The 26,236-nt window shown below is 51.2% G+C and overlaps 1 protein-coding gene across 1 annotated transcript; it reads left to right on the plus strand.

Moving 5' to 3' along the window:
* The first annotated feature begins 13,970 nt into the window (after window positions 1-13,970).
* Window positions 13,971-25,566, plus strand: LOC144952742 (E3 ubiquitin/ISG15 ligase TRIM25-like). Its single transcript, XM_078883233.1, has 6 exons — window positions 13,971-14,537; window positions 19,961-20,056; window positions 20,972-21,205; window positions 23,181-23,203; window positions 23,677-23,771; window positions 25,016-25,566. The coding sequence occupies exons 1-6, from the start codon at window positions 13,971-13,973 to the stop codon at window positions 25,564-25,566; spliced, it is 1,566 nt and encodes a 521-aa protein (XP_078739359.1).
* Window positions 25,567-26,236: the final 670 nt, after the last annotated feature.

Genomic DNA, 26,236 nt, shown 5'->3' on the forward strand with positions numbered 1-26,236 from the left:
GTAGAGCCGCATGGTCCGTCCGGACCGTAAAATGACGGCCGTAAAGATACGGCCTGAATTGCTGTGTAAAAAACACAATGGCTAACAATTCACGACGAGTTACGCAATAGCGTTGTTCTGCGGGGGAAAGAACCCTACTACCATAGGCGACCACCCGTTCAACCCCCGCGACCAACTGTGAGAGCACCCCCCCGATACCCGTATTGCTGGCGTCCGTGTCAAGCAAAAACGGTTGTGTGAAATCGGGGTAACACAAGGGGGGAGCCTGCACCAAAGCGTCACGGAGGGAGCAGAACGCATCCTCCTCCTCTGCCCCCCAGTGAAACCTCACACCCTTAGCCGTCAAAGCGTGCAGGGGCTTGGCTATGGTGGCAAATTGCTTGACAAAACGACGGTAATAGGAGGCAAAACCAATGAAACTACGAACCTCCGTGACCGAGGTTGGCGTTGGCCATGAGCTGACGCAATGCGTCTTAGCAGGGTCCGTCGAGATCCCTGAACGACTCACGATATGGCCCAAATACCTGACCGATTCCCGAAGCAGAAAACATTTAGCCGGTTTAAATTTTAGCTTAGCGGAACGCATCCTGAGGAACACCGCTCTCAGTCGCTGGAGGTGCTCCTCGAAAGTCCGACTAAAGACGATAATATCGTCAAGATAAATCAAACAGGTATCCCATTGGAGGCCCGACAAAACCAATTCCATGAGTCTCTGGAACGTGGCGGGAGCGGAATGTAAGCCCATGGGCAAACGGTTGAATTCAAAAAGGCCCCCAGGTGTCCGGAAAGCAGTTTTAGGTTTAGACTCGTTATCGAGTGGCAATTGCCAAAATCCAGAAAGCAGATCGAGTGTGGAAAAAAACTGCGCTCCCGCCAAGGCATCCAGCGACTCATCCATCCTGGGGAGCGGATACGCATCCGCCATCGAGATTTTGTTTAAGCGGCGGAAATCGACACAAAACCGCAAGGACCCGTCCTGTTTCTTTACTAGGACAATAGGAGCACCCCACGGACTAGAAGAGGGCGAAATGATATCGGCCGCCAACATATCATTAACCGCCGATTGCACATGTTCCTTCTCGGCCGGGCTGAGCCGGAAGGGATTCTGACGAATAGGGGCCGCGTCCCCTGTAGCTATGTGGTGGCGCAACAGGTCAGTGCAGCCGATATCGTACTTATGTTTGCTGAACACGTCAGCAAACTCGATGAGCAAACCCCTCAATGATCCCAATTGCACCCCGGACAAGTTATCAGAACCCGCACACAGCGAGTCCAACCACTCAGTCCCCTCATCACTTTGAGGATGCGACTCGACAGTAAAATCTGCTTGAGCCACGAGCCGTTCCTCAACGGGCAGCGGCGCGGCGTGAGCCAGCACCGTTCCCTGCGCAATTACGGCCGGCCGCGACCCCGTATTCAGGACCATTACGAACGGCTCACTGTCCCCTCTCACCACGGTTTGAGCAACCGCTAAGTCGAGGCCCTTACTGGCTCTGTTTGACGGCCCCAACAGCACCCCCTGTGCCTCCGCACCCACCTCGAGTGGCTTCCTGAACCGAAGGGGTACTAACATTTGCGATCCCGGGGGTACCCGTACAGTGTGAGTCGCCAGCGCCTGCACCGTCGCACAAACCGTGCGCACTTTGATAGGGCTCGACAAGAAGGCAACCCGCCGACCTGACGGAAGCTCTATGCAGGCCTGATCAATAAGAATTTTGATGGGCATTTTTGACAAAAAGTCCGTACCTAGCAAACAGGGAACGGCCAGCGATGATGATACAAAAATAGGGCCCGCTAATTTAATGTCCCCAATGCAAATAGTCGCCCGAATCTGGCCGATGATCCCCAGGGATCCCCCATTCGCCGCATAAAATGGCACGTCTACCGGCCGAAGGGGTCTACTTTGGACGGGAAGAATGTTATAAATAAGGTCCGAGATGATGGTGGCCGACGCACCCGTGTCAACAAGCACCCGGACCTCAACCCCGTCAATGAACCCCGTTACCACGGACGACCCGGCTGACGCAGCCACGATCCTGTGGGCCAATTCGGACCACTCGACTGCTTGCGGGCCGCGTACGGACCCCCCTCGCCGAATTGAACCCCCGGCACCCAGCCGCGAACCCCCCACCGCGAAGCGGCGACCCGAATGTGCCGTGTTTGTGGACCGAACGTGTGAGGTGCCGCGACTTGCCGGGTTTTGTTGGGATGACTTGTGGCCCTGGTCGTCGTCCCGACGTGGTCCTGCGGCGCACGGACGCGGGGCCCGGCACCCGGCTGCGACGTGACCCCGAAGGCCGCAGTTGTAGCAGACGACGGAAGTCGTAGGTTTCGGTTGCTCCAGCTTGCGGGGCGAACGTGTGGGCGAACGACCTCCCGTTCTCCACTCCCCCGGACACGATGCAGCGAAGCCCCGCTCCTGCACCGCAGCTGGCTGAGGTTCGGCGATTGTGGCGGCCAGTGCCACATTCCCCGGCCATTTGCAGACGACCCCCGGCTTGCGTTTGAGGACCTCGTACGCGTGAATGCTCGTGGCGATCGCCAGGGAGCAGATCTCCATCTCGTCTGCCACGTTGATGGGGACCCCCAACTCGTGGGCCAACACCAGCAGCTGCTCCGTCACCATGGCGTCCTTCCCCTCCTTATCCATGCGGGGAAAAGCCGCGTCCGCCAAGGCGAGCAGTGCCGTGCGGTAGGCTAGCGTCGTTTCCCCAGCCACCTTCCGCCGATCGTAGAACTGGTGGCGGCACGTGGAGGGCGGCCCGAACACCTTCGCCATCAGGTGTAGTGCGGCCTGGAGCGTAGAGCGGGACGACCTTGCAGCAGATGTGAAGGCTGCAAGCGCGTCGTCGTCAAGCATCGCTGGCAACGCACGCAGGGCAGTGGTGTCGGACCACTCCGACATCTCCTGATGAGCGAGGAACCTTCGTTGGAAGGCTCCCCAGTCGCCCCCATCCGCCTTGAACGCCGACAGCGCGGGCAATCTTTGCTGGAGGACCCGATCGTCGTCGACGTCGGAAAGATTTTCCCACGCTCCGCTGGAGTTGTGTAAAATGTCGGCTCGGTTGTCAGGCGCAAAATGGAGGGCTCCGGCGCGCGCTGATGACGTGGGCTGCGCTGCGCGGAGGTGTCCGGCCACGTGGCGTCCGTCTTTCCCGCCAATCAATGGCGGCCCCTCAAAAACGGCGGGAACTTCCAGGCTTTCGGCGCGAAGCGCCGTTTGGCGGGATCCCGCCAGCCTCGCTCCTTCCTCCAACCCCGCAGCCGTTTTCCCGCCCGCTGGAACGGAGATCTCGGCCAAGATTGCAGCGGCGGCGAGCAGCAACTCCGCCAACCGGGAGTGTGCGTCTTGGAGGCTGGTGTCGGAGGCAAGCAGAGCGTCGGCCATCACCGCGAGGTGCTGCATCGGCGGCCACTCCTCGTCCTCTCCTCCCGAGGTTGGTGTCCCCGGTACGCCGTCGTCATCCCGACCTCGCTCGTGGGTACGGGTAGTCTTCCTTGTGTCCATACTTCTTGAAGACAGGTTTACTTCTGACGCCAGTTGTAATGTAGTAACTCCACGGGAGACGACTTCACGGGTAACACACTCTTTATTTTATCAAACTTGGTTACAGGTGACTAACACCTACTTTGTATCTCGGGTGACAAACACCCACTTAGCTACTTGGCGACTAACGCCCACTGAGCTACTCGGATGACCAACATCCACTTAGTACTCGGGTGACAAACACCCACTTAGCTACTTGGCGACTAACGCCCACTGAGTTACTCGGATGACCAACATCCACTTAGTACTCGGGTGACAAACACCCACTTAGCTACTTGGCGACTAACGCCCACTGAGCTACTCGGATGACCAACATCCTCTTAGCTACTTGGCGACTAACGCCACTGAGCTACTCGGATGACCAACATCCACTTAGTACTCGGGTGACAAACACCCACTTAGCTACTTGGCGACTAACGCCCACTGAGCTACTCGGATGACCAACATCCACTTAGCTACTCGGCGACTAACGCCACTGAGCTACTCGGCTTCACTAGGTCTTCAGCTCCGTCTTCGGGTCTTCAACTGGGTAACTCTCCCCGAGTGCTCTCGCGCGTCCCCCTTTATACCCCACCTGCGGACGTCGCTGCGAGCACCCACTTATTCGACCAATCGCCGGGTGCTGGCTACGATCCTCTTTTCCCACATCTCATCGTGCCTCACCACTCACTCCGCGCCGCCTCGTCATCTGTCACTCCCGGCGCGCGCGTCCACACCACGCCCACAACGCGTGCCCAACCCCGCACCCCGCGCCGCCCCGTGATCCATCACTGTCACAGTCGGCGCACGTCAATACCACCACTACACATACGCATGATTGGAAACCAGGCGATAAGGCCTGGCTGCATTGTCCACATGCACCGTTGGCTACGTCCCCCAAGTTGTTGAGACCTTGGAGGGGACCGGTGGAAATTGTGCGGGTTGCACGACCCCAGAGTATACAGATTAAATGGGAAAAACGCCGTTGGTACGTGCACCCCTCCCGACTGAAGCCCTATGCGGCACCGTGTGACCCCGTTCTGTGCCGTAACGACCGTGCGTGTGATGTGACCGTCGACTCGGGGAGGGAGGTGTCGCAGGCTGATCCTCACGTGTCTCCACCTGACCCACCCCCAGGTGCCTCGGGCTTGACGGCTGCTGACCGTCGCGAGCCTGAACCCCGCGGCACGCACGGGTCCTCGATGCCTGGCCGATGTCTTCCTGAACCGCCGGCACCACCGGACGTTCAACCGCGTCTGGTGCCGTACGACGGACCGGCAAGGCGGACTCGGGCTAGGGCACAACAATTTTCATGAAGACGTTTTTTTCTCTACACCGAGCTCGCCCGGTGTTCCCCTCTGCCGCGGTAATGTCCCGTTGTAGGGACGCTCGGAAAGAATGGGACGCTGCACGAGTCGAGAGAAAAAAAAAAAAAAAATTTCCATTTATTTTTCTTTCTGCATACACATTGCTATTGTCACTCGCCGGTTTGTATATATTGTTCTATTGTCGCGGTGGCATTGGTTGATGGTTGCGGATGGTAGTGTTCGCGTCGTGTTGTGTTGTTACGTTAGTTGTTGTTCTTGTTGTTGTGTTGTGTTACGGGGCACACAGGGGGGTTTGTATATTTTTATAGCAGCCGGGTCGGCTGCGAGCTATGTGGTAGGGGGTGATGTAGTGGTGGTGTTGACGTGCGCCGACTGTGACAGTGATGGATCACGGGGCGGCGCGGGGTGCGGGGTTGGGCACGCGTTGTGGGCGTGGTGTGGACGCGCGCGCCGGGAGTGACAGATGACGGGGCGGCGCGGCGTGGGTGGTGAGGCACGCTGAGATGTGGGAAAACAGGATCGTAGCCAGCGCCCAGTGATTGGTCGAATAAGATGGGTGCTCGCAGCGACGTCCGCAGGTGGGGTATAAAGGGGGACGCGCGAGAGCACTCGGGGAGAAGTTACCCAGTTGAAGACCAGAAGACGGAGCTGAAGACCTAGTGCCCCGAGACCCCTAGTCCCGCCGTCCTTGTAGAGACCGGGGCCCTGTGTGGCTCGGAGGCGAGACTGTGGGACCCAGGGTCCGACGCCCACGTGGGTCGGGCTGGGGACCCACAGTCAAGACGGACACCCCGGGCAGGGAGTGTCCCGAGTAGCTCAGGGGCGTTAGTCGCCGAGTAGCTAAGTGGGTGTTGGTCACCCGAGTTGCTCAGTGGGCGTTAGTCGCCGAGTAGCTAAGTGGGTGTTGGTCACCCGAGTAGCTCAGTGGGCGTTAGTCGCCAGGGTAGCTAAGTGGGTGTTTGTCACCCAAGATACTAAGTGGGTGTTTGTCACCCAAGATACTAAGTGGGTGTTTGTCACCCGAGATACTAAGTGGGTGTTTGTCACCCGAGATACTAAGTGGGTGTTTGTCACCCGAGATACAAAGTAGGTGTTAGTCACCTGTGAACGAGTTTGGTAAAATAAAGAGTGTGTTACCCGTGAAGTCGTCTCCCGCCGAGTTACTACATTACACCTGCATATTTGGCGTTTGCATCTTCTCCTGTAAATATGATATTAACTTTGCATATGCATCAATAGAGAGATGAATTCCACTTTTATTTCTTTGCTTGACTTCAACATTACATAAGCTTACTATATGCAAATGACCAGATTTTACGTAGTAGTCTTATTTAAGTGAATGACAATGAGACTAAAACGGGAAAAATATTTAATGTCCATGTTGCCAACGAATTCATTTCCTTTAATTTTTAAATCGCTGTTGGAATTTTTATTTCCAACAACAAAAATTATCGAAAAAAAAGTGTTTTTGGTCCTTTTGCCCTCAGTCCAAAATTACCGGTATTCTAAGTCTTGCGGAATTTGCTAAACAAAGATATTTCATCCCATTTGAGACGGTTTCAGTGCTGGTACTACACCCACCTACAGGGTGTACGCGAAGACAGTGCATCGCACGGCATTACCCTCTAGGGCCGGCACCATACAGTGACATCCCCAATGTCACTACACAAGCATTACGCTCCCAGAAGTATTTAAATAGCTGAAATCATATTTCCTAGTTAATATCACAGACATTTTAAATCAAAATAACACGAGAAATTCTGTTAAAGAAGGAAACGTCAGAGATTGCTGAAAAATGTATTTCCATCAACAGATCACAAGAGATTTAATTTCGTTATCAACAGCTAATGGTAAGTTTCAACGCTGACGGTCAAAAATGTATATCAACGTCACGTGATAAGCCCTAAAACATATATGCTGCCAAACGTTTAATTGCCATTTCTTCTAAAATCATGGGTAAAAAGCAAGAAACGCAAAGTCAGTGACAGAGAAGGCTTGATGAACAAAAGCAGTACGATCACAAAAGAAAATAAACTGCAACATCATCACAAAAAGGCAAACAGGGAAAATTGCGTGCAGTTTACCATGCCAAAAAAGCTTCGGAACCACCGGAACATCGAGAAAATTGATTAGAAGTCATACAATTCACACGTCTAGCCATGGGGATTGCAGAAAAAACTCCAGAACAGTGTCCAAAGATTAGTATAACAAAGAGAACGTCAGACATCACTGATTGCACAGGAAGGACCTGAAGAGCGTCGCTGCCGTCTAGAACATGATTCACATCGCCATGCCACGCAAAGAACAAAACGAGTCGGTAATCTGATAGAGTCCAAAAATTGGAAACACAATGACAGTGCAGACTCATTGCAGTCGCGGATTTTGGATCCTTTGATTGACATATCAACGTGCTTGCTGACAAGGTTCACGAGGAATGTCAGAATCAGTGATATCCTAGCCAATAGCGTCATTTGAGATTTAATTCTGCGCAAATTCCCGACTACTTTCCATTGCAGCTTTCACAAAAGTCAAGTATGTTGTCGTGTGATCGATACAGACGCCATCTGAATAGCAACGATCAGCTTCCCCCAGCGAAATCCTATTGGAACAATCTAGATCGGGGGGCAATTCCTCGATAAATTGCTGTTCTATCCCAAGTTCAATAGCTCCTCATATCCCGCATTATTCCGCTCATCAAAATCGTCAAAATTTGGTGCATTTTATGGGCAGTATGGATTCAAACGCCAGGCCATCCTGTTCGCTCAAGACTCTTCCAAGTAAGTGAGCGTTTACTGAACATGCTGCTGCGATCTCCAAAAATGGCCGGAAATGTTATTGTCAAAGACGAGGTGGAAAATCTTTACATTACCAGTTCTCGATTTCGACAGAACGTGTAAATAGCGTCCTGAACTGGCTCATCAACAACAATCCACTATACAGAAATGTCCAGCACATTACCGATGATACCAATCTGCAGCAAAACGCAATTGTGCGACAAGAGAGAGCGGAACAGGAAGAACTGTTTGAACTCGATGCTTTCTTCAGGATCAATGATCATTCCCGATTGATTCGTACTTTATGGAACCAAGCTAATGCTGCTTTCTTGAATAATTCCTCGGATGGAACACAATGAAGTGCCATGGCACTCTCATCAATTGTTGAGTCCCGCTTGTTTCCATCATCGATATGGAGCAATAACATCTACAACCAAGTGCTGATTGAAGGCAACAATTTGTACTAAATAATTAGAATGCTGGTCGCTATGCCCAACATCAACATACCAGAGTTCAGCTTCCTGGACGTAAAAAACTTCGATGTCATCCAGATCGACTTCATCATGTTCTACGACTCGTTCTCAATAGTGCATGATAATGCTCCATCAACTTTCATAAATCTGGATGACAAACGGAACATTCCTGAAATTGGCTTCAAGTTGCTGAACGGTTTGAAACAGCTGTTCAATCATCATGGTGCTGGAATTTTGATAGCAAACTACAAATGCTATGCGGTGATCCAGAATGGTGACAAATATCATTTCTGTGATTCATATTCTTGTGGAGCAAAGGGAACAACATCAGCGAACAGACCAGAATAAATCAAATTAATCTACTGAATAAAAGTGAGTGGTTTACTTTCGATATTAGTTTAAATTTCTTTATGCAAGCCACCCACTTGATTCAAATTTAATCAATTCTGGGGTCAAAATAATTTATTTTCTACGTTTGAATGCAAATCAAAGTGTGTGCATTGAAAAACGAGTTTTTTTCCCTAATTTCATTATTGTTGTTTTCTGTCCCCTGAACCGTGCCCGTTCTGTCGGAATATGTGCTGATGCCTACTTCATTGTGTGGTGAGTCTATGGGTCTCTGCATGGTGAGTCTATGGGGTCTCTCTTATGAGTCTATGGATTTCAGTGTTGTGAGTCTACGGGTCTCTATGTGAGTCTATGGGTTTCTGCACGGTGATTATATGGGGTCACTCCGATGAGTCGATGGGTGTCTATGTGAGTCTGGGTCTCTGTATGGTGAGTCTATGGGTGTCAATGTGAGTCTATGGGTCTCTGCATGGTGAGTCTATGGGTGTCTATGTGAGTCTATGGGTCTCTCTGTGAAACTATGAAAGTGTCAATGCATGGGCTCGTTAACGTGCACCGTGTAGCAGATGGTGTTTTCAGGTGTTGGTGGGTTGTGGTCATTGTCGTAATTCATCGCTTTGTTACAATGTCGCTTTGTTATGAAACGGTTCATGGGCAGCTCCACGAGGAGTTTATTTCTTTAGCCAGTTGAGAGTGAGATGGTGAGTGAATGTTTGAAATGGAGCACGAGCGAATTATTAGGTGAGTGAGTGGGTGGGTGAGGTGATTTGAAGGTGAGGTATGTGAGGTTGAGGTGAGTTGAGATGGTGGGGATGAGGTGAATTGAGATGAAGTGAGTTGAATTGAGGTGAGATGAGGTGTGTGAGAATGAGGTGACATGAGATGAGTTTACAATAGGTTATTGGAGATTAGGTGAGTTGACATGAGGTTAGATGAGATGGACTTTGACCAGCAACCCCTGGCGTTGAGACGTCGGCACTTACCAGGGTGCGTCTTGTGACATGCATATGTGAGCGAGTGGGATTGTGCATGAGAGAGTGATATGGTGGTTGAGTGAGTGCGTGGGTGAGTGAATGAGTGAGTGGGTGAATAAGTTACTAAGATCCTGAGTGAGAGAATGAGTGAGCAAATGACTCAGATGGTGGGTGTCTGCATGATTTACTTAATGCGTGAATGAGTAAGTGGGTGCATTAGTTCCTGAGATTGTAGGTGGTTGAGTGAGATAGTGGTGAGTGATAAGTGAGTTAGTGGGTGAGTGAATGAGTGAATGAAGGGGTAATTGAGTGACAGAGATGGCGAGAGGGTGAAATAGTGAGATGGTAGGAAAAGTGAGTGAGATGAAGAGTGAGTGAATGACGAAGTGAATGGATGAGTGGGTGAGATGGTGAGTAAATAAGTTAAGAACAGGGTGCGATGTTGTAGTTTGAGTCCCTGTTTCTCTGTGCCTCTTTCTCCCTGTACTCAATCCCGTTATCGATCCTTATTCCTCTTTGGACCCTCGACTGGATAAACATCCCCAGTACATTAAGCAGCACTGCCCATAGATTCAGGACTGCCCATAGACTCAACACTGCCCATACACTCACCACTGCCCATAGACTCAACACTGTCCATTAACTCAATACTGCCCATAGACTCAATGCTGCCCAAAGACTCAACACTGCCCATAGACTCAACACTGTTCATAGACTCTACACTGCCCCTGTACATGAAGCAGCCTCATTTCTTACCCTCTTTCTCTATCGTAAATCCTGATTACCCTATCTCGTTGTCACGGATACAATATTACGTGGTTCACAGTGGTGTTCAATGATGATACAGTAGGTGAAGCTGTTTAACACGTAGGCTTTCGCGACCAATATTATTCATAATCAACGTTTTTGGGTTTATATCGCGTTATTTATAAATGTGTCGTAACCCTCCACCACCCGACACGGTCAATCAGTAAAAAAGTGTCACGTTGACAAAAGACAAATAGTTCACTGCTTTAGCCCACCGGTATGTTGAAGCGTGAAACCACAACATTTACAATTTGAGTACTGATTGGCCGTGTCGGGTGGTGGAGGGTTACGACACATTTATAAATAACGCGATCTAAACCCAAAAACGTTGATTATGAGGTGAAGCTGTGTTGGGGGTGCTCGAGAGACCAGCCTACGAGTCTGACTCGACTGGTTTCCGGTCAATTTGAACCTGAAATTATCTGGATGTGGCTAGGGACTGGGTGGCCAAAATACATTGGCACCTTCCAGTATACAAGGGGGTTGACTGTTAGAGCAGCACCAGCAAAAGAAGCAGCACCAGCGGGAGAAGCAGCCGCCACAGTGGAGGAGGCAGCGGCACCAGCGGGCGCAGCAGCAGCAGTGAGCTGAGCGAGCAAGGCAGCTCACCCTGGGGTGGAAGCAAAGACCCCAATGCCTGGTGTGAGGATCAGAAGGGAGAAAGCAGGACTCAAGATCCAGCCCACTGTAGGCCCATTGGACTGATGCTAAAAACCGCGGTGCAGGTTTCCCGGTCCCGTGGATTGAATATGTGGTACGGTTATTCAGGGATATTCGCGGAGTGTCTGAAGTGTATGTGGACAGTGGAGTTGGTTTTGGTCCTGTGTGTGAAATGTGTGTGTTGAATTGTGTGTTCTGGGGGTGTGCGGTCGTGTTGGTGGGCCTACACGTATCTCACACTCCTGCCTGTAACCAGGCCTAAGCACAGAAGTAAAATTGCTTCATCACTTCAAATCCTGGCCCATGGGTGTTGCTGCTTATTCCACATTGTGGTGCCGACCGGCCTGCAAAATAGTTCACCATGGTGGAGGTATTATGTAGTGACGCTGGAGTTGGTTACCCACCGTCACACTCTTACTCTTCCTTCCCCTTACCCGTTCGTAATCTCTAAGTATCCCCTATCGCAGTCACCCATTCCCCAGCCTTTACCACGCCTCTGCCATCCATATCATTGATTTATGTAAAACTTTCTTTAAACTTTGTTAAGCACATTGAGAAAATGTGTGCTCTATGAGATCTCTTTTACCAGTGGCAAAATATAATGGTAGGTTTTTACCCTTTTAACTGGTACAAAACTGACACCTTTATTCAAGGCATCATGTTTGCAATGACCACAACACAAGTAGTCAATAAAGCAAACAAAACGAAGCAACTCTGATAAGGATAATAATATGCACTGTCCTTGAAGTTGATTGGCCCACACCCGAGACGGCTTTCTTTAGAGCCTAGTCCCCATTGGTGTAGGGCCAGATGACACCAGAAGGCGTACAACTCAAAAACAGTGCAATATCAGAGTATTGAGAGTTCGGGGTAAACATTTACACTATGAGATCTCTTTTACCAGTGGCAAAATATAATGGTAGGTTTTTACCCTTTTAACTGGTACAAAACTGACACCTTTATTCAAGGCATCATGTTTGCAATGACCACAACACAAGTAGTCAATAAAGCAAACAAAAAGAAGCAACTCTGATAAGGATAATAATATGCACTGTCCTTGAAGTTGATTGGCCCACACCCGAGACGGCTTTCTTTAGAGCCTAGTCCCCATTGGTGTAGGGCCAGATGACACCAGAAGGCGTACAACTCAAAAACAGTGCAATATCAGAGTATTGAGAGTTCGGGGTAAACATTTACACTATGAGATCTCTTTTACCAGTGGCAAAATATAATGGTAGGTTTTTACCCTTTTAACTGGTACAAAACTGACACCTTTATTCAAGGCATCATGTTTGCAATGACCACAACACAAGTAGTCAATAAAGCAAACAAAAAGAAGCAACTCTGATAAGGATAATAATATGCACTGGGGACTAGGCTCTAAAGAAAGCCGTCTCGGGTGTGGGCCAATCAACTTCAAGGACAGTGCATATTATTATCCTTATCAGAGTTGCTTCTTTTTGTTTGCTTTATTGACTACTTGTGTTGTGGTCATTGCAAACATGATGCCTTGAATAAAGGTGTCAGTTTTGTACCAGTTAAAAGGGTAAAAACCTACCATTATATTTTGCCACTGGTAAAAGAGATCTCATAGTGTAAATGTTTACCCCGAACTCTCAATACTCTGATATTGCACTGTTTTGAGTTGTACGCCTTCTGGTGTCATCTGGCCCTACACCAATGGGGACTAGGCTCTAAAGAAAGCCGTCTCGGGTGTGGGCCAATCAACTTCAAGGACAGTGCATATTATTATCCTTATCAGAGTTGCTTCTTTTTGTTTGCTTTATTGACTACTTGTGTTGTAGTCATTGCAAACATGATGCCTTGAATAAAGGTGTCAGTTTTGTACCAGTTAAAAGGGTAAAAACCTACCATTAAAATGTGTGCTATAAATATAAAATAAGTTGTTGAGATGAGCAACGCTGTTGACAGACGCAGCGAGGCTCGCCGAGGCAGCACTCGAGCCACCGCTCGACTAGTGGATGGCGACGCCACTGCCCTGGAGGTCGCCATCTTTTTATATTGTATTTGTCACTTTAAGCGAAGAATAATCTGCGTAAATTGTCCTTCAAGAAGTAAAGCTTCAATGAGTCTCTTTTCAATGAAATATTGTTTTGGGACATTCAGCCAATTTCTCTTCAAATTAGTGTTTTTGATTGTGCGAAAAACCCAACAACAACAACTGCAGCAGCTCTTTTCGTTTCAGACTGTTGAGGACACCTGCGGTGCCAATGGAGGCCACCTGCTTTGAGTGGCGAGTCCCTGGCGGTGCACCGAGCCAGGCTCATTATTCGTGGCCAATGTTTTAGACAAACTTCGTGAACCCTGTGGACCTGTTTGAGACTGAACTTAAGAGTGTAACTTAGGCAGGAGGGACTTTTTCAACTGCAACTTCCACGTCCTTTCTGGACTGTCTGGATGAGCGGTGAGTTACACTGTGTTGGGGGACAACCTACGTGATCTCTGCATGACAGTGGGGCTCGTGAGTTTGTATAATTGGAGGGTAGCTGTTGCTTGTGAGAGCATCTGCGTGGACAACAAGAGTGTTCATCGGGCCAAGATGGACCAACCTTCACAGAAGTGTGTTGACATGAGCTGAGTTAACAAGAGGTTAATTAAGATGAGGTGATTTGAGATGAGGTGAGCTGACTCTTTATCTAGCCACCTCTGGCGCCTAGACATCTCGGCCCGGTCACAAGCAAACACATTCCAGGGTGCGCCTCATGATATGCAAATCAAACTGAAAGACTTTGTACTTTAACCTGCCTCACATTTAGGTGGCTTGATCCTGGTTTAACGTCTCAGATGTCGCCAGAGACTGCATGAGCTATAGCTAGATACTGCCGGAGCTACAGGCAGAGATAGCGTGAGCTACAGCAAGAAGCTGTCTGAGCTACTGCCAGAGACTGTGCTACAGAAAGACTGCCTGAGCTACAGCCAGCGAATGCCTGAGCTACAGACAGAGACTGCCTGAGCTACATCCAGAAACTGCCTGAGCTGCAGCCAGCGACTGCCTGAGCTACAGACAGCGACTGCCTGAGCTCCATCCAGTGCCCGTCTCTGAGTGAAGCCACTGGGCCATGGCGAGTGCAGTTCCCAGTGGTAGCGAGGCTCCAGGGGAGTTGACCTGCCCCATCTGCCTGGACGCCTTCCGCTGCCCCTGCACGCTCAGCTGCGGCCACTCGTTCTGCCTCAAGTGCGTGGAGGGCGCCTGGGATGCGGCAGAGTCCTTGTCCTGCCCGCAGTGCCGAGTGACCTTCCCTCGGAGGCCCAAGCTGAACAAGAACGTGACGCTCACCAACCTCATCGAGCAGCTGCGAGTGGCTGAGCCCATGGCTGCCGATGCTGCTGCTTCTGCTGTTTGCTGCGATCATTGCAGGAAGCCCGCAGTGAAGACTTGCCTCAAGTGTGATTCGTCGTTCTGTATGAGCCACGTCGCGCCCCACCAGCAGTTGGCAAAGTTTAGTGACCATGTCCTGGTGTCACCTGGTGTGAACCTGGAGAATCGACGGTGCGCAGAGCATGGAGACGAATACCGCTTCTACTGCGTTAACGACGGACGCCTCGTCTGCAGGGACTGCACCATCACTGTGGATCATCGAGGCCACGAGCTCGTCACTCTGGAGTTGGAGCATGACAAACGAAAGGTGAGGAAGAGGTACTCACGGTCACCGAGTAGTACCCACGATACCGTAGCATCAGCTGATGAACTCTGTCATTGGCTCTCAACAGCAACATCTTATTATAACGAAACCACAGCGAGTGGCTCAGACTCATTTGAAAGTGGATTTAATATTTTACATGCCCGTCAATTTATTTTTTTAATTAGTGTTTTGAAGGGTAGATTCATAGTACAGTCGACCCTTCTGCATCGCGACTTTCCCCATGGCGGTTTCAATATATGGCGGGGTCGGCATAAGAAATGAAATGGGCATTTTTTGGGAGTTTTGGGGAGTTTTGTGAAAGGCGCAGACGACACGCGAAGGCCAGCAGATGACACCCAAAAAGTTTAGTAACTCATAAATGCATAAATTATATGTACAGTATTGTATAATATTAATATATTTTATATTTTAACTAGCTTGTTTGTCCATACAAGGACGGGTGTATATTGCAGTAAATCTGAAATATTCAATAGAAAAATTGTTCAGCTCATGATTATTAATGAGGGCAGGGGGGGAGGTTGCCCATGTGGAGTGACGTAACCCGCTAATGGTTATTGGGGAGGGGTGCGGCATGTGGAGTGACGTCACCCGTTCATGATTATTTATGAGGTGGGGGGAGTCCATGTGGATGACCCCACCTGTTCATGAATATTAATGAGGGGGGTTGGCCTCATTTGGAGTGACGTCACGCGCGGGACTCACAGATCATAAATATACACAATTTGTTTTAAGTTACATTTTTTTAAAATTTAGTTTGCAAAAAGAACTGCGGTTCTATGCGCTGGTTTGGAGGACACCAAGCGTGTTTACGGCAGTGACCTCGCAGTGATATTTATATCTCGCGTTTCTCGTATATTTTTGTACCGCTTCGCTCACCAAGGGGACCAAGGGGACCAAAACATTTTACGCGTTTTTTTTAGATCATGGGGGGCCTGCGCCCCTAACCCCCACGAGGTGGAAGGGTCGACTGTATACAGGTGTAGAGGAGTAAAATGGGGACGTGACGTCAGATGTGCCGTTCAGTGCGATGACGTCACGTCTCCTAGGCTACTTAAGGGATACCCCGTGACGTAAGCGGGGTCACTGTGGGAACGGGTAAAGTAAACAGGGTGAAGAGGGAACCAGGGGTAGAGAGAGGGATCGAATAGGGAGTCTGGGGAGAAGCCGTTGGTAGCCGTAGAGGTGCTTCTCTCTCCGATCAGTGGAGTCGGCAGAGTCCACGATCAGACACGAGAGAGAGAGACCGGAGCTAGCCGGCAGGGACCCAGACTCAGAGTACGACCCCTAGCCCCTGGGAGTTGTGTACCCTGTGTAATATTGATAAGCTTTAATAAACCCTGGCGAAAGCCCTTAACTTACCTCCGTCTCCGAGTACGTCCGTCGGAACTTCTCTACAACTGGTGTCAGAGTATCTGCACTGCGCTACCATGTTTACATCGGGAGCGGAGCGCAAGAACCCAGCGACGGGACGATCGGAGGATGAAGATTGTGGGGAGGAGGCTTTGGCAGTGACCACGGCATCCGGGGCTCCGGTGACAGGCCCCGGCAAGACGACGGGCGGGGGTGCCAGCTCGCCGCCGCCGCCGGAGACGGGGAGCGCCCCCGCAGACCTGCTGAAGCAGCTCCTGCAGGCGATGGCGCAGCTCTGCGCCTGTCTCGACATCGCGGAGGCGAAGTTGGATGCACCCGGCCCGCACTCGGGACGGGAGCAACTGTCAACCGCCGGGACGCCGCGAGAGGCGGCCGCCATCTTGGCTGCGACGCCCCAGCTGGCCGCCATTTTGCCTGCGACGTCGCCACCGGCGGCCATGTTGGTTGGGCGCCTCAGGCGGTCGCCATTTTGGCTACGACGCGACAGGCGGCGGCCAATGTTCATGCGACGCCGCACGTCGGCGCCATGGCTGCCATGGCGACCGCGACGCCGTTCTCCACCGCGGGTGCCGCCGCGACTTCGCAGCACGCCACGTGCGCGGGGGCTGCCGTCGGCGATGCCACAGCTCCACACCATGCTGCACCCGCCGGGGGAGCCCCAGAGTCCAGGGCTCCGCACCTCGCCGCACCACGGGAGTTGCCGAGGGTGCTGCCGTGGTTCCGGGCATCGCCGTGCAGGCGGGGTGCGCTGCGGGTGTCGCCGCGGCCCCGTGCATCGCTGCCGCAGCTCCGCACGACGCCGCGCGTGGAAGTTGACGCAGTTCCGCGCGTCGCCGTGCCTGCGGGATTTGGCGCGCCCGCCACCGCGGCTCCACACGTCGCCACGGCCGCGGGGTGGGCCGAGGGTCACGCCGGGGCACCGCACCTCGCTGTGCATGCAGGTTTTGCCGCCAGCGACGCCGCACCAGGTTGCTATTTTGCCGCGATCGTGGTGGGGGCCGCCGGCAACGCCGCGGCCCCGCACCTCATGGTGCCTGGGTGTTGCCATGCCGACGCAGCGGCTCTGCATCTCGCCACGGGATGGGCAGCAGGAGCCGCCACTCGGGCCGGCGCGTGCCTGGCAGGAGCAGCGTTGGGCTGCTGGGCTGCTGCAGCTCTCCCGGGGCCTGTCACCAGCTGGCGCGGTGCCTGCCCTGGCGATTCGTGCCACATGGGGAGGCGTGCGCTCTGTTGACGGCCTGTGGGACCGCTGCCGGCGGCCTCCAGCCCTCATCGCCAAATTGTGTTATGTTGGCGTGTTTTGTCTAGACTGCCCAATTGTCGGTTTTGGTGTGGTTTGTCTGGGCTTCTCAATTGTTGTTTGTTGGTGTGTATTGTCTGGGCCATCGCGATTCCGCCTTTGTATTGATGGCAGCGCGTGATAAGAGTTTCAAGGTTTTGAAATTTGATTGATTGTTGTCATGCTGCCTGGATGTTGTCGGTTGGTTGTGAATATGTTGGTTTGTGGTTCTGGGACTTCTCTACTTTTATATCATTTACAGCCGAGTCGGCTGCATTATTTTTTTCACAGGGGGGGGGGGGTAATGTAGAGGAGTAAAATGGGGACGTGACGTCAGGTGTACCGTTCAGTGCGATGACGTCCCGTCTCCTAGGGTACTTAAGGGATACCCCGTGACGTAAGCGGGGTCAACTGTGGGAACGAGTAGAGTAAGCAGGGTAAAGAGGGAACCAGGGGTAGAGAGAGGGATCGAATAGGGAGTCTGGGGAGAAGCCGGTGGTAGCCGTAGAGGTGCTTCTCTCTTTGGTCGGTGGAGTCGGCAGAGTCCACGATCCGACACGAGAGAGAGAGACCGGAGCTAGCTGGCAGGGACCCAGACTCAGAGTAGGACCCCTAGCCCCTGGGAGTTGTGTACCCTGTGTAATATTGATGAGCTTTAATAAACCCTGGCGAAAGCCCTTAACTTACCTCCGTCTCCGAGTATGTCCGTCGGAACCTCTCTACACAGGTGTAGTGGGTTAAATTCAGGCGCACACTGGAACTTTGGAGGCAACACTATTTATTAGGTAACGTAACAATTAACACTTAACATAACGACTTAAGGTGGTAGCCACCTTTCCTAACTTAACCAACACACGGGGATACTACATCACTGGACTAGGACAGTCCAACATGCTGCCTGGTCCACTCGCGGCTACCGGAGAGCTTCATCCCAGAGATGACCCAGCAGAACAGCCCAGAACAGCACAGCTCTCCGTCCACGCCCCGCTTATAACCACTCTGGCGTAGCCGGCTCCGCCCCAGGCCACATTCCCCCCTGAGGCCCCTGGCCCCCTTTATCCGGTCACGTGTCCTGTTGGGTTCACGCAGAGTGTCACGGCCCAACACGACCCCCGTGACACCTGCCGACAGCTGTGAGGGTCGCTGGCCCCCTGAGATCTCTCCCGGCTGTATCCCGACTGCAGGGGTCTCGCCACTCCCCGACCCCTCGCTGATGTGCAAACCGCCCCGGCTACCGCTGGGCTCATCGATTACGGGGCAAGGACTATCGTCTGATGGTTCCCCTCCCTGGGTCCCCGCTCCTCGGGTTTGCGTGAAGGGCATGGCTCGTCACCGGCTTCTGTATGCCCGTTAACACGGCGTTGCTTCTCCTTCAATGAAACGCAATGCCTCCCCTCACGCAGCCCCGCACAGCACTTACACGCTGCGGGCGTACGTACACACTCCCTCTTTACACAGCCCCACGCAGCATTCGTCTCAACACCGAATACCCACGTTACGATCGCACACTTTTGGAGCACTGATTACACACGCCGCGAGCATACGCACACACCGCACCGCACCCGTTCACACTCCCTCTTTACACAGCCCCACGCAGCACTCGTCTCAACACCGAATACCCACGTTACGAGCGCACATCGGTGCGCTCGTAACGTGTGGGCGCACGCCGGCGCGGTGGCTTGCGGGCGCCTTTGTTATGCCAATCAGCCGCGGTTTCCGTAACAAAGCCTCGCTGTGGGCTGCTTCGCGCCGGTGGTTCCTGAGCACTCCGCCACGCCAATCAGCTGCCCCCCCCCTCTGGCTTCCCCTTAGTTCATGGCTGTGGCCCCCCTGCCGGCCTTGTTGATACGTGTGTGTGGGGGAGGGTGCGTTTTAACCGTGGTGGCTGGACAGCCCTCGCCGTGACCATACAATCTCAACCTGGTCACAGCGCCGCAGTGCGAACCAGCATCGGGGGAGGCCGCCCAATTCCCTGGCCGCAGGAAACCGTGAAGATTGTCCCTATGAGGGCTTTCGGGTAAAAACCGGCCAGCCAGGTGACCTCTCCTCGGAGCTCTATGGGGGGGGGGGGGGGAAATGCGTGAGGGTGTGTTTATGTGGGAGGTGGTGAGGGCGAAGTGGGGTTGGCCCCATCGCTTGGTGGTGGCGAGGTCGTAGATGGGGGCGCCCGCCGAGCGGCTTCGTGGCGGCGGCATCACACAGCCCCCACACCGAGCCAATACAGTAGTGTCGTTCTACGACACTACACAAGCATCAGGGTCGGGTTCGAACCCACGACCTCCTATTTCGCAGGCAAGGCAGATAACATCTCACCATTCTGGTGCCTTGTCCACCCACTTCTCAGATAGCGCCGCCCACGACTCGGATAGCCCCGCCCACTACTCGTCTAGCCCCACCCCCCACTCGGGTAGCCCCACCCACCACTCTGATATCCCTGCTCATTACTCAGGTAGCCCCGCCCACTACTCCAGTAGCCCTGCCCACTGCTCAGGTAGCCATGCCCACTGCTCAGGTAGCCCCACCCACTGCTTAGGTAGCTCTGTCCACTTCTTAGGTAGCTCCACCCACAACTTAGGAAGCCCTGCGCACATTTGAGCTCCTCGTGAAATTAGTTCCCTGCAGCGCTTGCTCCCCCAGCCTCCATCGCTGCACCGGAGCTACTGCTCCCGTCACTGTGGAGGGATTTACGTGGAGTTGGGGTGAGAGAGGACGCTCAGAGAGTGAGTGGAGTCTCCCCTGGTGACGTCTCTCACAGAAACAAGTGGGAGAGGAGACGCAGGCGGTGGAGGAGAAGAGGAAGGAGGCGGAGGAGTCCGTGAGGCGGATGGAGGCCGCTCGCAAGGTCGTGCAGGTACCAAGTCCGGGGTAGGGTTTGTGATGGAGGACAACTCCATTCATTCACGTGGACTTCCATTTGCTCTAAACACATTGTGGGACTAAAGACAAACTGATTAATACACCTCAATAATCAGGATGAGAAAAGTTGTGGTTCTCATCTCCGCTGAGAAACACAATCAGTGGTGGAAATTCAAGATTCCCATATCCCCTTACAGTTTACCACATCAACGACTGCGAACTATAGTGGTCAGATGAGGTGGTATGTACCTCTTATCCAATTATCTGGTAGCAGAGTTGGTGGATCACACACAGACTATACTCTTTGGTTATTTCGGTAAAGCCACGTAGGTATAAAATAAAATAAATCACGAAGTTTCGGGCGCAACACAAGCATCCGTCATCAGGTGGGAAAGGCTGTTGTACACCATCTTTCTGAAACCAATCAGGATTTAGGGTGGCCAGGTGGCTGTATAGCAAGTGGTTTCATGATCCCCTCTCTTCATCCATACATATGTGGTTTTTCTCTCACAATACATCCATTTAAAGAGGAATTGGCCTAGCTTCCCATTTCATTCAGGCTCTACATGCTGAAGGCTAATTACAGACTTCCCTTTGCTTCATGCGAAGGTAAACAAAGCATAGTCCTGATAGCCTTGCACAATGAGAATGCCACGGAAGCTAAATGTACTCATGATGGTATTTTATTATGTCATTGTCAAACAGCCCCCGCCAGTTAAGGCGAATCGTGTTGTACTGAAAATGCACAGTGGCGTTATCAGAGGCAGAAGTAGAAGGAGGCCTCAGTGCTGCAGACTCATATCACTGTCTGGACACGTTCACAGTTGTACTCAGCTCACACCGACCTGAATGTCATTTCACAGAGGACCAGAATTTAATGAACAGAGATGGCATATATTTCTCTTTGCAGGGATCCATGACAGTTGAAAAGGCCTCAATCTCGGTCAGATTCATCCGCGCGAGAGCAGCGTGGGATGTGGAGGAGAAGGCGGCTTTAGAGCAAGTGGAGAAGAAAGGGCGCAAGCTCCTGTCCCAGATCGAGAAGGAGATCGCTCGCTACCAGCGCGAGATCAGCGAGCTCCAGGCAGCAGCCACTCGCCTGCAGGCCCTAGCGCAGGAGAGGGACTCGCTCGCGTTCCTGCAGGTGAGCGATGAGTCTCCAGTGTCGCTATTGGCACAGAGCCCTCTCACCAGCAGCAGCAGCAGCAGAGGGAAGCTCCTGAATGAGAGATCGCTTCCACTGGGCTTGTGAACACAGCTCCACTCATTGATTCGCATCACAGCTCCAGTGACTGCCATTTGGAAGCCCAGCTCATATTTTCTCAGTTAAATGAATTATATCTCCTATTCTTTAACCGATTCCCATTAAGTTTGTTTCATTGTGATTATAAACTAAATGTTATTGGAATTGCATTTTTAAATAAACCTTACAATAACAGCAATAACAATGTACACGGTAATCATGATTATCATCAGCCATGATCTATCCACTGATGGATGAAGGCCTCCCCAAGCAGTTGCCACATCTCTTGATGCCGCGATGCAACAATCCACCAGCGCCTGCTCACGAGCCGATGTCATCTCTGCTTCCTACTTTGTGTACCTCCTCTTGGATGCGCTACCTTCAATGTTTCTATTATGGAAGCTAAAATAAATACGAGGTCTCATACGCGTATTAATGACATTCTTGTGTATTCACCACCACTTCTGTAAGACCTGCCACGTGTGCATTGACGACAGAAATTAATCTCAACACTGATTAATATCAACTGGTCTCACTCTGAAATAGTTGCCCTGCAAATCAGTGTTGGTCCTCATAGGGGTGGCAAGATGTTAACTATCTCGCCTGGTATACCGAAGGTCGGGAATTTGATCCCAACACTGACGACCTTATACATTGGAGTTTTCATGTCTCTTTCCATGGTCTCATAGATTTTTCCCTGGGTCCTCCAGTTTTTCACACGTGCGTTTAGAGTATTGAGCTGCTATAAATTCCCACGTGATGAACCACTTCGTGAGCTATCATTTGTGGCCAGGTCGCTTCTGAAGAGCTCTATCGCTCAGTGGGCCTTACATGTAAATTTTTTAAATAGTAGTTTATATTTCGATTTAAAGCTTTCGTGACTGCAGGGATTCATCTTCTTGGTTCTTTCGGTAAAGTCACGTAGAAGGAAAATAATAAAATAATAAAAATAAAACATAAATTAAATAATTCTCACGACGTTTCGGTCACAACGCAAGCAGCCGTCTTTAGGTGGAGAACAGGTCTGTCGAGAGACAGAGTCTGAATGGCACGCCCCAGGCTTGGAGCGACTATTTATGATGGGATGGAGGGGCGAAGAGCGTCTTGACAAAAAAATGTGCATATCAAGAGGAATTCGTTTAGCATTAGAAGACTTTACATCAGCAGAGGTTAGTGTAAATGCGATTGGTAATACCAATCGCATTTCCTTCTACGTGACTTTACCGAAAGAAACAAGAAGATACATCCCTGCAGTCACGAAAGCTTTAAATCGAAATTTAACCTCCACTACGGGGTGGGTTTCCACAAAACTTTAAAATGCTTCAACAAGCTCCGGTATAAGAAGGCTCAGCTAATCGAGTCTCTCACCTTTCTGAAGAGATGCCGCGACTCTAAGGTAATACCAATCGCATTTACACTAACCTCTACTGCTGTAACTTCTTCTAATGCTAAACGAATTCCTCTTGATATGCAAATTATTTTGTCAAGACGCTCTTCGCCCCTCCATCCCAGCATAAATAGTCGCTCCACGCCTGGGGCGTGCCATTCAGACTCTTCTCTCGACAGACCTGTTCTCCACCTAAAGACGGCTGCTTGCGTTGTGGCAGAAACGTCGTGAGAATTATTTTATTATGTTTTATTTTTATTATTTTCCTTCTACGTGACTTTACGAAAGAACCAAGAAGATAGTAGTTTATAGTTGACTTTCAACTGGTCTCACTGAAATATTTGCCCCGTAAGTCAGTGTTGGTGATCATGGGGTCATAAGCAAATACTTTGGAGTTTACATTCCACCCACGGTGTTGCAGTGGGAACTCCACTGATCACAAGGGATTGGAGGTAGAGTCACAGTAACGCATATCTCTTTCTCCCATAGGGGCACCTGGAGGAGACTTGCAGGTAAAGACGACTATCACTCACGACTCGACACACGACAACATGGGACTGATTGTGGGGTGCGGGCAGTGAGACATTGGCTGTGTGGGGATGTTGTGTGTAGTGAATGCTGTGTGATGGTGCCGTATGTGGTGAAGCTCTGTGTGGTGATGCTGTGTGATGAGGCTGTGTGGTGAAGCTGTGTGATGATGCTGTGTGGTGATGATGTTGTGTAATGAGGCTGTGTGTAATGATGCTGTGTGTGGTAATGCTGTGTGGTAATGCTGTGTGATTATGCTATGTGTGATGAAGCTGTGTTTTGATACCGTGCGTGGTTATGCTGTGTGTGGTAATAGTAATTCTGTGTGGTGATTCTGTAATTGTGAGATGAGTGATTATGCTTTGTTTAATGAGTGCCTGTGAGATGGAGCTGTGATGATCCTGTGAGTGACGATGCTCTGCGTGAGACAGTAGCCATGTCTGTTCTGCTTTCACAGGACAGGGAGGGTTACAGCAGATCCACCCTCAGCTCCCACCCAAGAGGACATTGCCTCACTGAAAGTCCTGGAGACAACTGGAGTCAAACTCCTGTGTGAGTTATTCAGTGTGAATCATGGGTGATGGGGCCATCTTGACAATAAATTATCCCCATGTGTGTGCACGAGGTCGACTCAGACTCAAATAATTACATGGTATTTTATTAACATCACCACTAGGGAGACAAAGGCCGCCAGGCGTAGTGCTGGCCACCCACCCCTTCGTGTGTCGTGCCAGCCTTCAACGGTGCTTATTTACCCCCAGTCTGTAAAGGCTACACGGGGGATGTCTTTGTTTACATCCTGGAACCTGATGCGGTGTGTAAACAAACTCGCCACTAGGAGACCAAGGTGGATGGGCGTGGTGCTGGCCATTCACCTCGTGTGCCATGCCAGCCTTCATAGACTCTCACGGACAGCACTTGTCCAAATTGTCTGTGAAGGCTACACAGGGGATCTTTGTCTTTGTTCACATCCCATTGCAGGACCCTATTGAACAACACTGAGACTCAGTGTGGTGTTCTTGGGTAAATAATCAGCATTACGAGCCAGAGGTAATTGTGATGTTGAGATGCAGTGTGTGCCTGTGAATGTGTCTGTGCATTTGTGCATGGGGGAGCGGTGGCATAGTGGTTACCACGTTGCACTACGAACCCAGTTACCTGGGTTTGATTACCCGCCATGGCTAACATCAGTGGCAGGTGATACCTGATTCAGTTCTGGGCCTCTTCGAGGCAGTTTCAACCTCAAATGAGTTCCTTATGCTGGTAATGGTCATAATGATGGTGATAGTGGTCGTGATGAGGATGGTCGTAATTATGCTGTTAGTGATGTGAGTGATGGGAATGGTGATGGTGTTGTTCGTGGTGATATCAGTGATGGTCGTGATGGTAATGATGGTGACATTGGAGATAATATAGGTGGTGATGGTTGTGATGGTTTTGCTGATGTCGCTGATGGTCGTAGTAATGATGATATTGGTTACGTTGATGCTGGTCGTTTTGGTTATTTTGGTGATAGTGATGAAGATGGTGGTGATTGTTTGTGATGGTCCTAGTGGTGGTGCTTATTGCGATAGTGATGTTGTTGATGTTCATAGTGTTGATGATGTGGGTGATGGTGATGTATATATTGTTGTCATCGATGATATTGATGACGAGGATGCTTGGTGATGTGTATGTTTGTGATGTTATTGTTGATGGTATAGATAATGGTTGGTGATGGTAATGTTGATGGTGGTGATGGTGGATGATGGTGATGACAGTGTTCTGTAGTGATGTTGTCATCGCTGTTGTCACAGACGGATGCTCACCGACTCTGGACACAAACTCAGCTCATAACTACCTCCAGATCTCCTCGGATCTCAGGACGATGACGCTGACCGGTGGCGCCCAGGGTCGCCCCTATCACCCACACCGGTTTAATAGCTTTGCACAAGCCCTGTGCTGTGAGAGCTTCTCGTCGGGCCACCACTACTGGGAGGTGGACGTGGGGGACGTGGAGTGGTGGCGGGTGGGAGTCGTGTACGGGACGATCCCACGGAAAGGGAGTGGTGCTGCACAGCGGCTGGGAGGGAGCAACGCGTCCTGGTGTTTAGAGAAATGTGACAAAAACTTCTCAGTGTTTCATGGTGGAGTGAAGACCGCACTGTCGGTGAGGGGGGCCCCCTCCCCCCGCAGAATCGGTCTTCACCTGCACTGGGAGGGGGGGCTCCTGGCGTTTCACCGCACCGACTCCATGGAGGTGATCCACGAGGTTAGGCAGAGATTCTTGCAGCCTTTCTACCCTGGGATGTGGGTGTGGCGTTTTAATGAACCATTGAAGATCGTGGATCTGAGTCGTGCATCCTGAGGATTAGAACAGATAGAAACCCAATAAATCGAGACAGAAACCCAAGAAACCGAGACAGAAACCCAAGAAACAGAGGAGAGGGGTGATAGTGAGGAGAGGGCGAAGTGATAGTGAGGGGAAGGTGGAACGGAGGGTGAAGGAAGTTGAGCGTTAGGGGAGGGTGAGGTAAGGTGAGGGTTAGGGGAGGGTGGGCTGATGGGAGGGTGAGCTTAAAATTGAGGAGTGAGGTGAGCATGGAAGGGGAGAGTAAGGTTCAGGTTGGTGTGCGTGAGCGATGTCGCTGGTTCAGTACAAATCGCCGGTGTGGAAGTTTGAGGGATTTGAATTAAATCTGAGTGGGGAATCAGCGCAGCCCCAGAGTCTGTGTGGCCGCTCCTTCACCTGCAGTGCGCGCTCGCGTCACCACGCCTCCCAATCCCTGTGATTCACCATCATCACCCCATCATCACTATCATCAACATCATCACCAACAGCATTATCACCACCACCATCACTATCATCATCCACCATCACCATGATTACTTTCAAAACCACCAAAACCAACATAATCACCATCACCACCAACATCATCACAATAATCACAATCATCATCAACATTATCATCATCATGATCATCAATACCACAAAAACCACCATAATCATCATCACCAACATCATCATCACCACCATC

Source organism: Lampetra fluviatilis, chromosome 69 (assembly GCF_964198595.1).
Source record: "Lampetra fluviatilis chromosome 69, kcLamFluv1.1, whole genome shotgun sequence".
In the NCBI taxonomy this organism is placed as follows: domain Eukaryota; kingdom Metazoa; phylum Chordata; class Hyperoartia; order Petromyzontiformes; family Petromyzontidae; genus Lampetra; species Lampetra fluviatilis.

Excerpts from the sequence above, each read along its gene's own strand:
- LOC144952742 (XM_078883233.1), top strand. The coding sequence starts at position 13,971 with ATGGCGAGTGCAGTTCCCAGTGGTAGCGAGGCTCCAGGGGAGTTGACC. Across the intron at positions 20,057-20,971 it reads CCGCTCGCAAGGTCGTGCAG|GGATCCATGACAGTTGAAAA; the intron begins GTACCAAGTCCG and ends TTCTCTTTGCAG. Across the intron at positions 23,772-25,015 it reads AACTGGAGTCAAACTCCTGT|ACGGATGCTCACCGACTCTG; the intron begins GTGAGTTATTCA and ends CTGTTGTCACAG.